Genomic DNA, 13,148 nt, shown 5'->3' on the forward strand with positions numbered 1-13,148 from the left:
GCTGCTGCTTAATGAGTTACTCGGTGTCATCCGGGCCTTGGCAGCTGTCACATTTATTTACTAACCTAGCGCAAACCTGAGGTAATTTGAGTTTGCTTGAGGTTAAACTCACTTGAATGATCTCGCGTCTATTGCAAGTATAAATTGCACACACAGGTAGTTGCCCTGACACATGAAGTGTCTAGCCGGGTTCCCTAGTGAGCATCGTTCATGCCATTAGCTGTGAATGCATTAGTTGTCACTGACCACGTCACTACCCGGGTGCAGATTCAGGGCCGGGGGTGGACGGGGCGTGCTTGAGTGTGCACCTGTATCCAGCCTAGCTAAGTGCTGTAGCAAGCTTTTATATATGAAGGCTCCATCCCATCTGATTGCATTTAGATGGCATGTTTGTAGCTAGCTAATCTAGAGTTTTATATGCTGGTGAGCACATCCTTCACAAGCCACAACTCGTAAATTCTGCTTAAGCTTTGCCAACACCTTTTTTTTGGTCTGATTTCCTCATCTCTGCAGAGGGCAGTGTTTCAGGGATTATCGCAAGAGGCCTTATCTGCCTGCATCCACTCGCTGCTGGGAGCTGCTGATTCCATCAGCAAAAATAAGGTCAGAATCTTGCTTCGGGTATGATTTCTTTTTTTTCCCTTGTGTATATCTAAAGCCATGAAGCAGTTGTTCAGCGTTCTACTGAAATCTCAGTGAAAGCATGTTTCTCTGCCCCCAGAGACCTGATGGATTTGCTAGGTTTTAGTTAAAGTTAATGTATTGTAAAGCAAAGATAATGATTTACATGCTAGCCTATCTGAAAAGGTAGAATACAAATTGTAGCAATCGTGTTTGCAGGCTGTTCTAACTCATGTGAATTCAATCAAGAGACACCTGAAGAAAAATTTCTGCTAGAAGTCTCTGCTCCCTCTATTCATTTTCACTGCCTGTTACTCTTTTCTCTTTTTTCTCTGCCTCCATTGTTTGAATTTTCAAAAATCTTTCTAAGTATTAAATTCACTGGGAAAATTTGTTAAGTATTCTCTGCTCAAAGCTGTCTGTTATCAAAAGGTTTGATCTGATATGTTGCTCAGAATTCAATGCAGTTTTAACAAGTCGTTTTAACTTTGTTACTGTAAGTAGTTGGAGTAAACCTTCATTTTTCCTGTTACAGTTCCTTTAATACAAATACTGTAGTAATTTGCTAATTGCTAACAGCCAGGAAGTGAATTTAAAAAGACAAAAAAACCCAACCAAACAAAAAAAACCAGAAAGTCTTAGTAGGCTAAAATTGTTGGATTTGTACAAGCAGTACATATTTAGTAATGAAAAAAGTTTTAGTTGCTATTAGAAATGAAGAGCTGTTTTGAAGTATTTCTTTTGAGTGTCCTTTGAAAAATATCTGTTAAATGTAGTTTCTTTAAAAAGAAATTGAAACCATGTTTCCTTCTAGGCTGAGCAGATAACTATTTCATATTTAATTGATTCAGAGTTCTACAGTTAAATATCCATTCCAGCACTGTATATTGGGGTCAGCATTGACTTAAAATATTGCAGAGAATGTAACTCATCCTGATGAACTCTAGATAGGTTGGCCCAGGACTATGATCACTTTGTTGTTGATGCATATTAATTTAACATTATCTGGTGAAATTGTGCATGTAAGAATAAAAAAGCCCCAAACCTCAAGAAATCCTTCCACCACTTATTTTTAGTAAACATTTCTACTTGTTAAAACTGCAGATTTAAATCTAATTTTTTCTTTACTGTGTTATTTAATATTATATCAAAGGAAGTTCTCTTCCAGTTTGCATAAGTAAATTTGAATTCTTGAGTCCTCCTTCATTTACCTCAATGAGCCATGAACTTCAAAGATTAAAAGCAGCATGCAGTATAAAGCACATAACTAAAGTAACAAGCAGTGCAAAACTGATCGTCTCGGTGGTGTGAACTTGGCCTTGCTTTACTCTTTGTATCTTTGCTGTACTGTTTAGAAATTAACTAAGCTTTGCATTTAATTACATGAGAAAAATGCCTTGTAAGACCTTTGCACAATAGCACAGTTAATCAAGGTTATAACAGAAACATTAACTGTTTAGCTTTTTTTAAATCATCGTAATGATTAAAAAAATTCTAGAACCTCATGTTTTTCAACTACAAATTATATGAATTACATTAAATAATTCCTGGCTCTTAAAGAAGAATAAATTTGTATCTTTCAAATAGTGGATACCTGTACTTAATGTGGACATTTAGTAATATGGTTGTGTAATCAAATTCTTCTAAGAAATGTGAATAAAGTCTGCTTCTGTAGAGCAATGTGTTAGGAACAGTACTGAAGTGGGATTTGTTGATCCCAGAGTGTAGTTAATGGCACTACAGACAATGGAAAAGGCTTGTTAGTAAGATTATTAGTATTAATTTTGTTATAGAAAGTAACTAATAAAAGTGGAGGCGTTGAAACTTTGCTCTTCATTTAATTGTTTGTTTGTTTGTTTGTTTTTTTCACATGTAATGTATGTTCTTTCTGTTGTGCTGTAGACCCAGGTTGATGGACAGCTTTTCTTAATAAAACACCTTTTGATTCTTCGTGAACAAATTGCTCCTTTCCACACTGATTTCACCATTAAGGAGATTTCCCTGGACCTTAAGAAAACTAGAGGTACTGAACAGTTGCTGGCTACAGAATGGGATGGGATTGTTCTCCCTTAATGTGCCAGCAAAAGTTCTGGGTTTATTTTATGTTCACTTGCAATGACCTGTATGCTTGTTCTAATCTCTTGCTTTGTTCTTATCTTCTCTGAAAAAAAAACAAAACCGTTCTCTTGTTCAGGGCGATTCAAGATGTATCTAAGAAATTCTTTATTTTTGTATGAAATGCATTTGACCGCTTTTTCCTGCTGACCTAACTTATTTATCCAACCCTTTTAAGAACAGCTAAGTAATCTATATTTCTATTGCACAGAGATGTCTTTCCTCTTTTCTGGCCCTTTAAAGGAATATCTTTTGTTACCGCTGTTTCGCACGTGAATTTAACAATACAGAGGTGACTTGCCTAGAACAAATTAAGATTTCCTAGACCTTTCTGTGTGGTTTTCTTTTGGAAAGGATTTCTTATGCTACAAGTTCAATAAGCAGTATTGTTGAATAGTTTTACGTAGCATCCGTGTCTGTTATAGGAAGGGAAAATAGAGAGTAGTGACCATGGCCGTGATTTTTAAAATTGTACTATGGTTCTTTTGTAAAATGCAGAAGAAACCCTCTCAATACAAAAATGAACTGCCATGCACTTGTCAAGTTTATAAAGATAATGGGAAAAATAATTAGAAGCATGTCAAGTTTATCTTCTTCCTGGAAGAGAAAGCTGAAGAAATAGCTTTTCTTTCCTGCCATCTATTATGCTGCTGTTTTAACTCTGAAGCAAGCAATTCTTACACTAACCATTTCACCTGTTGCATTTGAACATCAATGAAACCTCCTACCTGTTGAGTAGTTTCTAGTTGACTGGAGGTTAAAGGGCAAATACATCCTTTTGGTGCCTTGTCCTGGCTGACACACAAGTTTGTTCTCATCTTCATTTACTTGAATAAATTTTTGTGCCAGCCAGTGCTTTGCAGATGGTAGTGGTAAGTAATGGAAAACACTTTCTTTATATTTGCGGTTGGTGGTGGTGTTGAAAAGATGTACATTGTGCTTAATTCTTAACATAGTGTTGCATAGGCCAGTAGAGCTTTTATATTTAGGATGAATTGTAGAAGAAAAATCACATGGCTAATAGGAGTTTTACTGTGTTTTAGCCAAGCTTTCTGCACATAGATTTAAGATTTAGTTTGGGATTTATAGATAAAGGGACACTGTTTAATGTAAAAGTCATGCTTCTGCACAATTTTTTTTTTAAAGTAATATAAAGCTAAGGTTCATGTAACTGAAGCATGCAGTGGGGAGAAGTGACTTTCACACTGACTAACTCATAGGCTTCTAATCAATAGCTTAGGCTCTTTTTGGAATCAGTGAAGTTTCTGGGAAATAATTCAGAGAACAAAATAAATCTTTCTCTGTGGTGTCCTTTAACTGCGTAGGAGTGCAGATTCTTAGTTCAGTGCAAAACATACATGCCTACGTATCTGGTATTCCCTCTTTGTTTAATGCCTTTGACAGCACTTCTTTAACTCTTGTGTCTTGTTTCCCTCCTGTTGTTTTACACAGCAAGAGGGGCGCAGAATTACTTTCGAAATGATGAAAAAAAAGGCAGATGGATGTATAGGATGATGAATGACATTAGGGCAATAAGCCATACTAAACTGTATTGATAATTTTTTTTTTCCCAATTTGTCTAGGTTTCAGGTTGACAACATCCTGTTAATACTATAGGAATAATTTCAGTATCTTGTGTTAATTACAGACATTGTTGCTTTTCTTTTTGGGACTTTTGTAGAGACCATAAACATGAGTGTATATCAACCTTGATGTTTTGTTATTTAGTCCCAACTAAAATAATTAAGCAAAGAGGAAAAATGCCAGTTCTAAGTTATTTCGTGCAACTGTACTTGGTTTTCCCAGACAACGTGGGCCACATTCTGCATATTGTTCTTTAACTGCTTAACTACATAGCTTGTGTAAAAGTCTTTCACTTGTAGACGCAGTTACAAAAGGAAAAGACCTCACATAAGTTGCATGCTGATAGCACTACAGCTAGTATCAATCATTTGCTGTGTTTATCTGTTTAGACTATGCAGCTGTTAGATTCAGGTTTACCATAGGTACAATTAAAAAATAGTGGATCAAGCTTTGTGTGCTTCTAGCATGTGCACTTGTGCTTCCACACCCAGCAGTAGTGGAATCATTAATGTTACAGTCCTAATCAAGCTAGGCCATTTTTTATGTGTGAATGAGTGATGAAAGTTTTTAATTCCTGGAGCTGAATCCCATTGACTTACAGTGTGAGTGACTTTCTGATTCACAGACGCAGCATTTAAAATACTGAACCCTAAGACAGTTTCAAGATTCTTTAGACTAAACAGCAACAACGCCTTGATACAGTTCTTACTGGAGGTAATATGGAGTCTTATTGCATTAAGAAAAATGGGGTCATTTAAGCGGGTGGTGATGTCTGGCAAATAAAAAGGAGAGAATTGTTGTCTTCTCTTCAAGGGTACTCCAGAAATCAGAGAACATTATATTGACTCTAAGAAAGATGTAGATCGTCATCTGAAATCGGCTTGTGAGCAGTTTATTCAACAGCAAACCAAACAGTTTATAGAACAGCTGGAGGAGTTCATGACAAAGGTACAAACATGTTGTATGATCGTTAACGTAACTGAAATACTGGTGGGACAAGGGAATAAGTATTTAAATTGGGTATAGAAGAAGAAACTGCTAGTTCTGTCTGGTTAGCTGAAGATGAAGGCGTTTCCCATTTTAAGGTCATGCTTCCCTTAAAGTTCCAACAATTTTCCAGGCATTCTTGAGACTAATGGATTAAAGGAACATGACATAATATGTTTTTAAAAGCAACCCTTATGCTTTTCAATCAAAAAGCTTTCATGTTTCATTGAGTTGAAACAGCTCTGTGAAAGTTGGCAGGAACTATTATGTTTGGAGGAAAACTCCTACCTCGACTGAATTTGTGAGCCTTCCAGAGCAATCTTGGGTCATAGGTATTCTTGAGGGAGGTCTTAGAGTATGGCTGTGAAAGGTGTTAAAACTTTCTGTTCTCATCATATTTTACACCAGTGAGGTGCTGGCCGAGCAGAACTTTCCTCCCAAGTCCTATTTGTGACAGAAATTCCTGATAAATGTTGGTCAGAAAGATTAGGCATCCTAGGGGATAGGAACAAAAAAGATGTCTTGTTACAATACACTTCTTCCTAGAACCTGCTCTAGAGCTCAGGGTTTCTGGGCGTCTTGAGAAAACCAAGCAGCAGGATCTATTACTTCAGGAAAATGAAAAGTGTGATGTGGATCCTTGTGTACTGAGAAGTGGGTTTAGAGCATGACATATCACTAATTGGGGCTACAGCATTGCATGGACATCACAAATATCCCAGCTGCTGTTTTTTGAGAATTTAGAAGATTACAGTATTAAATTTACTGATGCCTGTCATGCTGGGGTGAGGGGCCAGTGATATGCCTAAAATATAGGTGGGTAACCAGTGAGATTGATAAATTGTCTAAGTGATCCCAATGATTCATTGGGAATCTGAGGAGTTTGGTTAACCTGCTTAAGTCTAAACCTCTTTTGACGTTTCTTTGTATCCTTAGGTGCCTAAGTGTCTTTGTAAATTTAATCCCATTTTGAATTTTACTTTCCAGAAGTGATCAGGATTGTAATTTTGAATTGCATTTCTGTCAAGCTGCTTCCCTTGTGTGTCGTTAAGTAGGGAAGATTCCATACTCTGCAATATCTACGAGACTTATGCAGTTGTTACTTGGTCTCTGTTGTGAATTCACCTGAAAGAAACAGTGTTTTGTTGATTGTACTTGTTTCAGGTGGCTGCTTTAAAAACAATGGCCACTCAAGGAGGTCCCAAATACAGCCTTTCGCAGCAGCCTTGGGCACAACCAGGTATTTGCTTTGTTTTATATTCATGTTACCTCTGAGATGCTTGTAGGCTAATAAAACCATGATCATTTACTACTTTGAGACTTCTACTGAAAACTTCTCATCAAATAGAGAAAAAGACCCTTTCCATTCACCATTTTTAGTAGAGCAATATAAGCTGCATTATATGGGGCTCGAGTATTTCAGAACGTCATTTGTCTCTGTGCCTACTAAAACATAGCAATCTGAAAAGCTGGCCAGATTAATTTGGACTGTGAGACACTGATTGATTTGGAAAAATTCTAAGTACCTAAGAACTGCCTACCTTTTTCTTGGAAGTCCTGGCTTCTATTTTTACCCATGTGCTAATTTAAATGTCTTAAGATACCTCTAAATCAAAACCTGACAAACTTCAGAATGTGCGTTTAATTGGTGCAGTAGATGAATGACTTGAGTATTTCTCGAGCTGTGACTGTTCTTGCATGAAAGCAGCATTTCTGCAACCGTATACGGAATGTGCTTAAGGAATTATTTGATTACATCAAGCTAAAGCTTTTACTTTTGTAAGAAAAAATGAATCTGCATTGAAGCTTTTATTGTCTGTACATTTGGTACCTACTTCCTTTTCAGTTTTCCTGTCACTATGCAAAAATGGAATCCAGCTTTGTTTCTCTCTTCTTAAGAATTCAAATGTGAAAGTTTCGTAGGAACATTTGGAATAGTTTAGATGTTACTGGGTTGTTTTGCTCTTCACATTACAAAGTTGTGCTTCTGGGTGATACTGAGAAATCTGATTATTCCAGTTAATACATTGGAACCTTCTGTTGCATCATGTTCTTAAAATGCAAAGGCAGCCACGTTCATTCATAATTCAGTGCTGCTCCATGGGTCAGACGTTCTCAAGGGCTAACTCGAGCTTCTACTTAAAATCTGCTGCTTCTTCAGGAGTGTTCTTAACGTTTGGAGATGATTATATGTGTAGAGGCAGATCTAAGTGGAGCTTCTGCTGTTTCTTGGAGTCATTTGTTCGGAAAGCAGGAGTAGGTAGAAAATTTAGAAGTTGAGGAAAAAGATTTAGCATAGTATTTTAACTTTTGTAATTTAAAGCTATGAATGGATTTTTCCCCTGCCTTTTAAGCAAAGATCCTGTAAAACCATTAAAATACCTAGCAATAAAGAAGGGTGGTGTCTGAGAGAGGATTCCTGTCTGGTTGATTCAAAATCCAGATGGCTGTGCAGCCTTTCTTCTTACAGACATGGCCTGTGGTCAGTAAGGAGAATTTGTGAAATGCTGTTCTCTTTACCTGCACTGTTTATTCCCCAGCAGTTTCTTTTCCAGGTGAGTTTCCTGGGGAGAAGCATATTTAGAACTTTGTTGCTGTTGGAAGGCTGTGACTTCAGGAACCTCAGGAGGATGTGGTCACTTGCAGAAATGGGTTGGATGCATTTTCTGTAGGGAAAGAAGAGCTGATGTCTTGAGTAGGTCCAAAAAGAAAAGCCTTGTCTGGCATGTTGTGGTGGTGTGATGGGTTGATGCTGCACAGCGCAGTCACCCCCTTTTTCCTTGTCACTCAACCCTGTGGTTATGATTAGCCCCAGTGAAGTGGAGGTGATATTCTGGAGTGTAGATTTCAACTAGCAGGATGCCATTTTAGCCTATTAAGCATGTTTTCTTTTACTTTCAGCAAAGATCAACGATCTGGTCTCTTCCACTTATAAGACAATAAAAACAAAGCTGCCATCAACGTTACGAAGCATGTCGTTATACTTGTCCAATAAAGATACAGAATTAATTTTGTTTAAGCCAGTTAGGGTGAGTATTGCTTGGATGTACTTCAGCATGTTTTCCTGTTGGTGTTGGGTCTTCGTTTAGTGAAAGACTTTAAACACATTTTGTGGGATTTTTCACCTTATATTTCTGTGTGTGTATGGTTGTATGTGTAATATATCTATATAAATGTATGTATGCATGTACTTATAAGTCTATATATACAGACACACATACATACATATATCTGTATATCTAGAGTTATTCTAGGCTACTAATCCAGCCAGTAAACGTAATAGTGAACAGCCTGTTACGGTCAATGTGGTGTCTCTGATCTGAGAAGCCTGTTTAAAAGACACATGAAATGAAATAAGAACAACAAAAAAATCTAATAATACATTTTATAATGAAGCTGTCCTGCTCTCCCGTGTACTCAGCCTCCATAACACACACACGTTGCAGGAAAGCAACTGGTTCTATTCATTCTGCACATCTTCCAGTTGGCACTATACGAGCTACTATAAAGAAAATTAACTCTATCCCAGCCAAAACCAGTACAACTTGGTCAGTTATGTGTGGGCAGAAGCACAGGAGGCAGAGAGGATGATACAGATTCAATGAGAGACCCACTGTAAACACACCAGAAAGAACCAAGCTTGAGTTTTAAGCTTCCAGGTTGGGTCTGTAGGACTCAGTGTTTTGACTTAGCACATCTTAGCTGAGGTTTTTATCTCACAGCCAACTTGGGTTCCTTGTGGCTGTTTTGGGCCTTTTTTAAAAAGAAAAGCTCTTAAAGCTTGACTGCTTCTCCCTACGTGGTTACTTCAGTAGCTATTCCATGTGTGTGGTGCTTATTCTGGTTCATGTCAGAGATGGGTGTTGTGTTTTTTAATATTGAGTTTTTTCTTCTTTCTTTTAAAAGAATAACATTCAGCAAATGTTCCAGAAACTCCATGCTTTGTTAAAGGAAGAATTTAGTGATGAAGATCTCCAGATCATAGGTTGTCCTTCCATGGAACAGGTATTTATTGAGGCTCCCTGTTTTATCAGTTGCTCTTTCATGTGACTGGCTTTTTTTTAAAAATTAATTTTTCATTTTAGTATTTTCAGTGTTTAGAATCCATATTTATTTATTTATTATCCCTGTTAGTCCTGGATGGTTAAACTTGGGGCTTCATCTGAACTCTAGGCTCTCAGCTAAAAGGGGTTTTGTTTGTTTGGTTTTTTTTATGAATATCCAATAGAATTGTTAAACTGAAGGTGGTGATTGATGTTGCTGGGGATTGATTTGTACAACGTCATGGCAGAGTCTTGCCATTTCTGGGCATTGTCTTTTCAGAGAGATATCAAAGCTAGTGAATACGCTTTAAAAAAGCCTCTGCATGTGAAGGCAGTCTTGCTTTTGACAAATACAAGAAGCAGCAACTTTTCCATTTAGGAAGCAAGAGAAAGAATTAAAGGGTTCATCTGAAGTAAATTGCATTGGGAAAATGTGCAGATGTTTATGGAAATGTAACCCTACATGACAGGTCTTTAGTCTCAGAGGTGATTTGGGTTAAGAATTCTCCATGTTAGGATGCTCTGATAGAAACCAAGTAAGTTTTTAAAAATCTTGCTTTGATCTTAGTGGTCTAGGGAATGCGGATAGAATCGTGATTATCCCAGGATGCCAATATTTAAACAGATAATCTGGTTTATGGATTAGAGGATGTTGCCTGCAGTGAATGTTGCCTCGGGGGGTGTGATAACTAATGTGGAGCACAGAGTGGGAGTGATGTACTGGAAGGAGGTGGGGTTATCCTAGAGGAGGTGGCTTCCTCTAATTGTTTATCTGTTAATCCTTAGGATCACTTCTCCTACAAACTGAAATGTGTGGGAAACCATATTGTAATCTGGGGGAAACGGGTATTGCGAAGGATCCCAAATGTGTTTCAGATACTTAAGATGAACCTTAAGGTTTTTTGCCAGTGTGCATATTTTCTGCAGTTCCCTGACAACGCATGAAGTCATCTTAGAAACTTTTACACAATAGGTTGTGACTGCTGATATGACTAGTGAGCATGGTCAACTATTGCATTTTAAAAAGCCTATGAGTAGGCATTTGACTGGAAATTTTGGCCCATTGTTTTGTAGCCATCTTCTGATTTGTCTTAAGACTTTATGTGCTTCCTAGGAATGCTGTTTAAAGGTTAAAATATAAGACACCAGTTCTGAAACTTAGCTGCTCTGTCTAATGCAGGCTTTCCTTTCACCTTTCAGGTGAACTTACTTTTATTGATGTCCAAGTAACCCAACAGTGAGGCTGCTTGAAATAAGCTTCAGCTGAATGCCACACAGTGAAGGGAATGCGAAGACATTTGCTTGAAGTAAACGAAGAATCCCACTGTGCAGTCCAGTCTGCATCAAAATTATCCAGGCTGCTTAACCCTATTTTAGGAAGAAAAGAAAGAAAAAACAGTTTTATTGATTTGTTAAAGGTCTTCCTGTTCATTGGCTTGAGAAGTGTGTGTGTGGGAGAAAACAAAACAAAAACCCTTTGCTGATCACTCTTGTGGACGCTCAGTTACTGCCTTATCCAAATGTTTTCAAAGTTGAACTCCTGGTTTTTTTTTTATGTAAAAACCTTTCTTGCTTTCCTTTAATAAGCTGATATATGCAGTGAAAAGCCACACTTTCAAAGACACACTGGAAATAAAGTGCAGGGGATCAAATGGGAGTGGTAATAGGTATTTGCAAGGCTTGGAGATAAGCACATTGGTATGACGATTTGACTTAAGCAAGCATGCTCCAATTTTTCTGTAACTCCTCCGAAAATCTTGGTAATCCACCACGTGCTTGAACATAATTCAGAGGATCTTAGTTGGGAAAACTTTATTTCCCGCATGTGATGCATTTCTTGAAACACTGGATGTGCTTGTTTTCTTATACTGTTGTGGCTGGGAGCTTTGAGGTCTGACCTGAAGTTTCATGCTCTAACCTTCCTCCATGTAAAGAATCTCAGTTCCTTGGGATTTGCAATGGAAAGCTGTGCAATATAATTTCTCTTGTTTCTGAGGGAACTGCATATTTTCAGATGCTTTACAGCAAAGCTTAGCATTGAGATTCTCAGGTACTTAGTTTTATGTTAGTGTTGCTTTTTTGCCTTACCCAAGATCAGATGGTGGTGTACATTGTTTAAAGTGGGGACTGGGACTGGAACTTGTACAGCCTTTGTGCGCTGGAGTAAGTGCTAATAAGGGTGTGTGGGGATGCCAGAAATTGAATGTGCAAACCTGTCAAATCAGCGTGGTAAACACAGGGGATGAGTACTCAGTAACTGGTAATCAGTACATGGGGTTCAGTGTGCATTCATTGGTCATTATTTTGGAAAGCTGAACGCTAAACACTCGGCCATTACTCGAATGAAACACTACAAGCAGCTTTAGGGTGTCTCAGTGTGTAAGTCTTTATTGTGCAGCACTGCAAAAGAAAAATGTGGTGACTTACATGGCAGATTTTTAACTTATTTACAAAACCTGTTCTGTATTTTTAAATATGTAGAAATTTCCATGCACATCGGTGGTGTTTTGATTTAATAATTTTCCTGTTACAAATCACGTGGCTGGAGACTAAGATGGTGGGATTTGAAGCTACCACGAGGAGTGTTGCAGCAGTGGTGCTGAGGTACATAAACGGTACTCGTAGGACCTTACATGACTCCTTGAAAATTAACTAAAGGAACTAACAAGGAAGAAAACTTGCCCTTTCTTTTTACTTATGTAGAAATACAGGCTGTAAAATAATGTCCAGTGCATTGTAATATATGTATATTTGTTTTTTATAAAGTTTTACAGGACTTAATGGTCGCTGTACAGAGTTATGACTGACAATACAGACGTTGTACAGAAAAGACATGAAGGGTAAACGGTTGCAGTAGTCACTCTTGTGCTTGGGATCTTCTCTCTCTTAGAGTACCCAGACAGCTCTAGGACAGCTGGTTGAAAGATTATAGAAGAGCAATCAGTTTATACAGCCTGTTTGCTAAACGAACATTTGTTTAAACATGTACAGTTTCAGATATTTACGTTTACAAATAGTGTAAATACTTTCAAAAGATTAATTTAAGATGCTTTATATTATCTGACTAGAAACTTGCTGTTTTTAATTTTTTTAAATAAAAATGTTGCCTCCTATTTTGGTCCAAGAGTAAAGCTTTATTCTGTATCCTGAGGCTTGTCTGTCAAGATAACAGTAATACAGAGACAATAAACATCCTGTAAGCACGGGCAGTGCATCGCTGAGAAGAAGTGTTCTTTTTTAGCAGTAAGAGAATTGACTTTATTTGTCACAGATGTATACCTGAGTGCTGAACATACAGCTAATTGTTAAAGTAATGCCTCTTTATGGTTATAATAAAAGTAAATTTGTATTTTCTTTACTGACAAATGATCTTGTGTGACTTAAATGGTCTCTTTGCAATTTTCTTAGGGGGAAGAAACCACAACTGTAATACAAGGACATATTTTAACTGGTTGGCTTTTACTGAGAGAAAACTTGAGAGCTGGTGGCAGAAAGCACAAGTAGTGGTGTATTTGATAGCTGTTCTTGTTGCCTGGTTACTCACAGACTCATCTACCTGTAGTTTATTACCACATACTGTTCTTCTGACCCTGGTGTTGCAGAAGCACATCATCCAACGGCTTGTGGTTTGTCCCCTGTAATGTCAGCATGAGCTTCCCTTCACCCTCTGGCTTTGACAATGTCATGTGAATGAACTAATTTAAGGAAAAACACTCCTTCTTGCAGAATTCAGCTTCATTCTGACTGGTATGGGGCAGCGATGTGTGACCACTGCTTCCTCCTAAACGGGTTTGGCCC

General features: G+C 37.7%; 1 protein-coding gene across 3 annotated transcripts in view; it reads left to right on the plus strand.

Annotated features, from left to right (window-relative positions):
• COG3 (component of oligomeric golgi complex 3) overlaps positions 1–12,665 on the plus strand; it is a 35,660-nt gene extending 22,995 nt beyond the window's left edge. For all 3 annotated transcript variants that reach the window (XM_068421910.1, XM_068421903.1, XM_068421907.1), the window contains 8 exons: positions 514–603; positions 2,524–2,644; positions 4,946–5,034; positions 5,134–5,268; positions 6,472–6,547; positions 8,209–8,336; positions 9,214–9,312; positions 10,551–12,665. In XM_068421910.1, coding sequence (XP_068278011.1) covers positions 514–603; positions 2,524–2,644; positions 4,946–5,034; positions 5,134–5,268; positions 6,472–6,547; positions 8,209–8,336; positions 9,214–9,312; positions 10,551–10,580 — 768 coding nt within the window. In that variant the 3' untranslated portion in view covers positions 10,581–12,665. The remainder of the gene's footprint in view (positions 1–513; positions 604–2,523; positions 2,645–4,945; positions 5,035–5,133; positions 5,269–6,471; positions 6,548–8,208; positions 8,337–9,213; positions 9,313–10,550) is intronic.
• The last annotated feature ends 483 nt before the right edge of the window (positions 12,666–13,148 follow it).

This window comes from Nyctibius grandis, chromosome 2 (assembly GCF_013368605.1).
Source record: "Nyctibius grandis isolate bNycGra1 chromosome 2, bNycGra1.pri, whole genome shotgun sequence".
In the NCBI taxonomy this organism is placed as follows: Eukaryota; Metazoa; Chordata; class Aves; order Nyctibiiformes; family Nyctibiidae; genus Nyctibius; species Nyctibius grandis.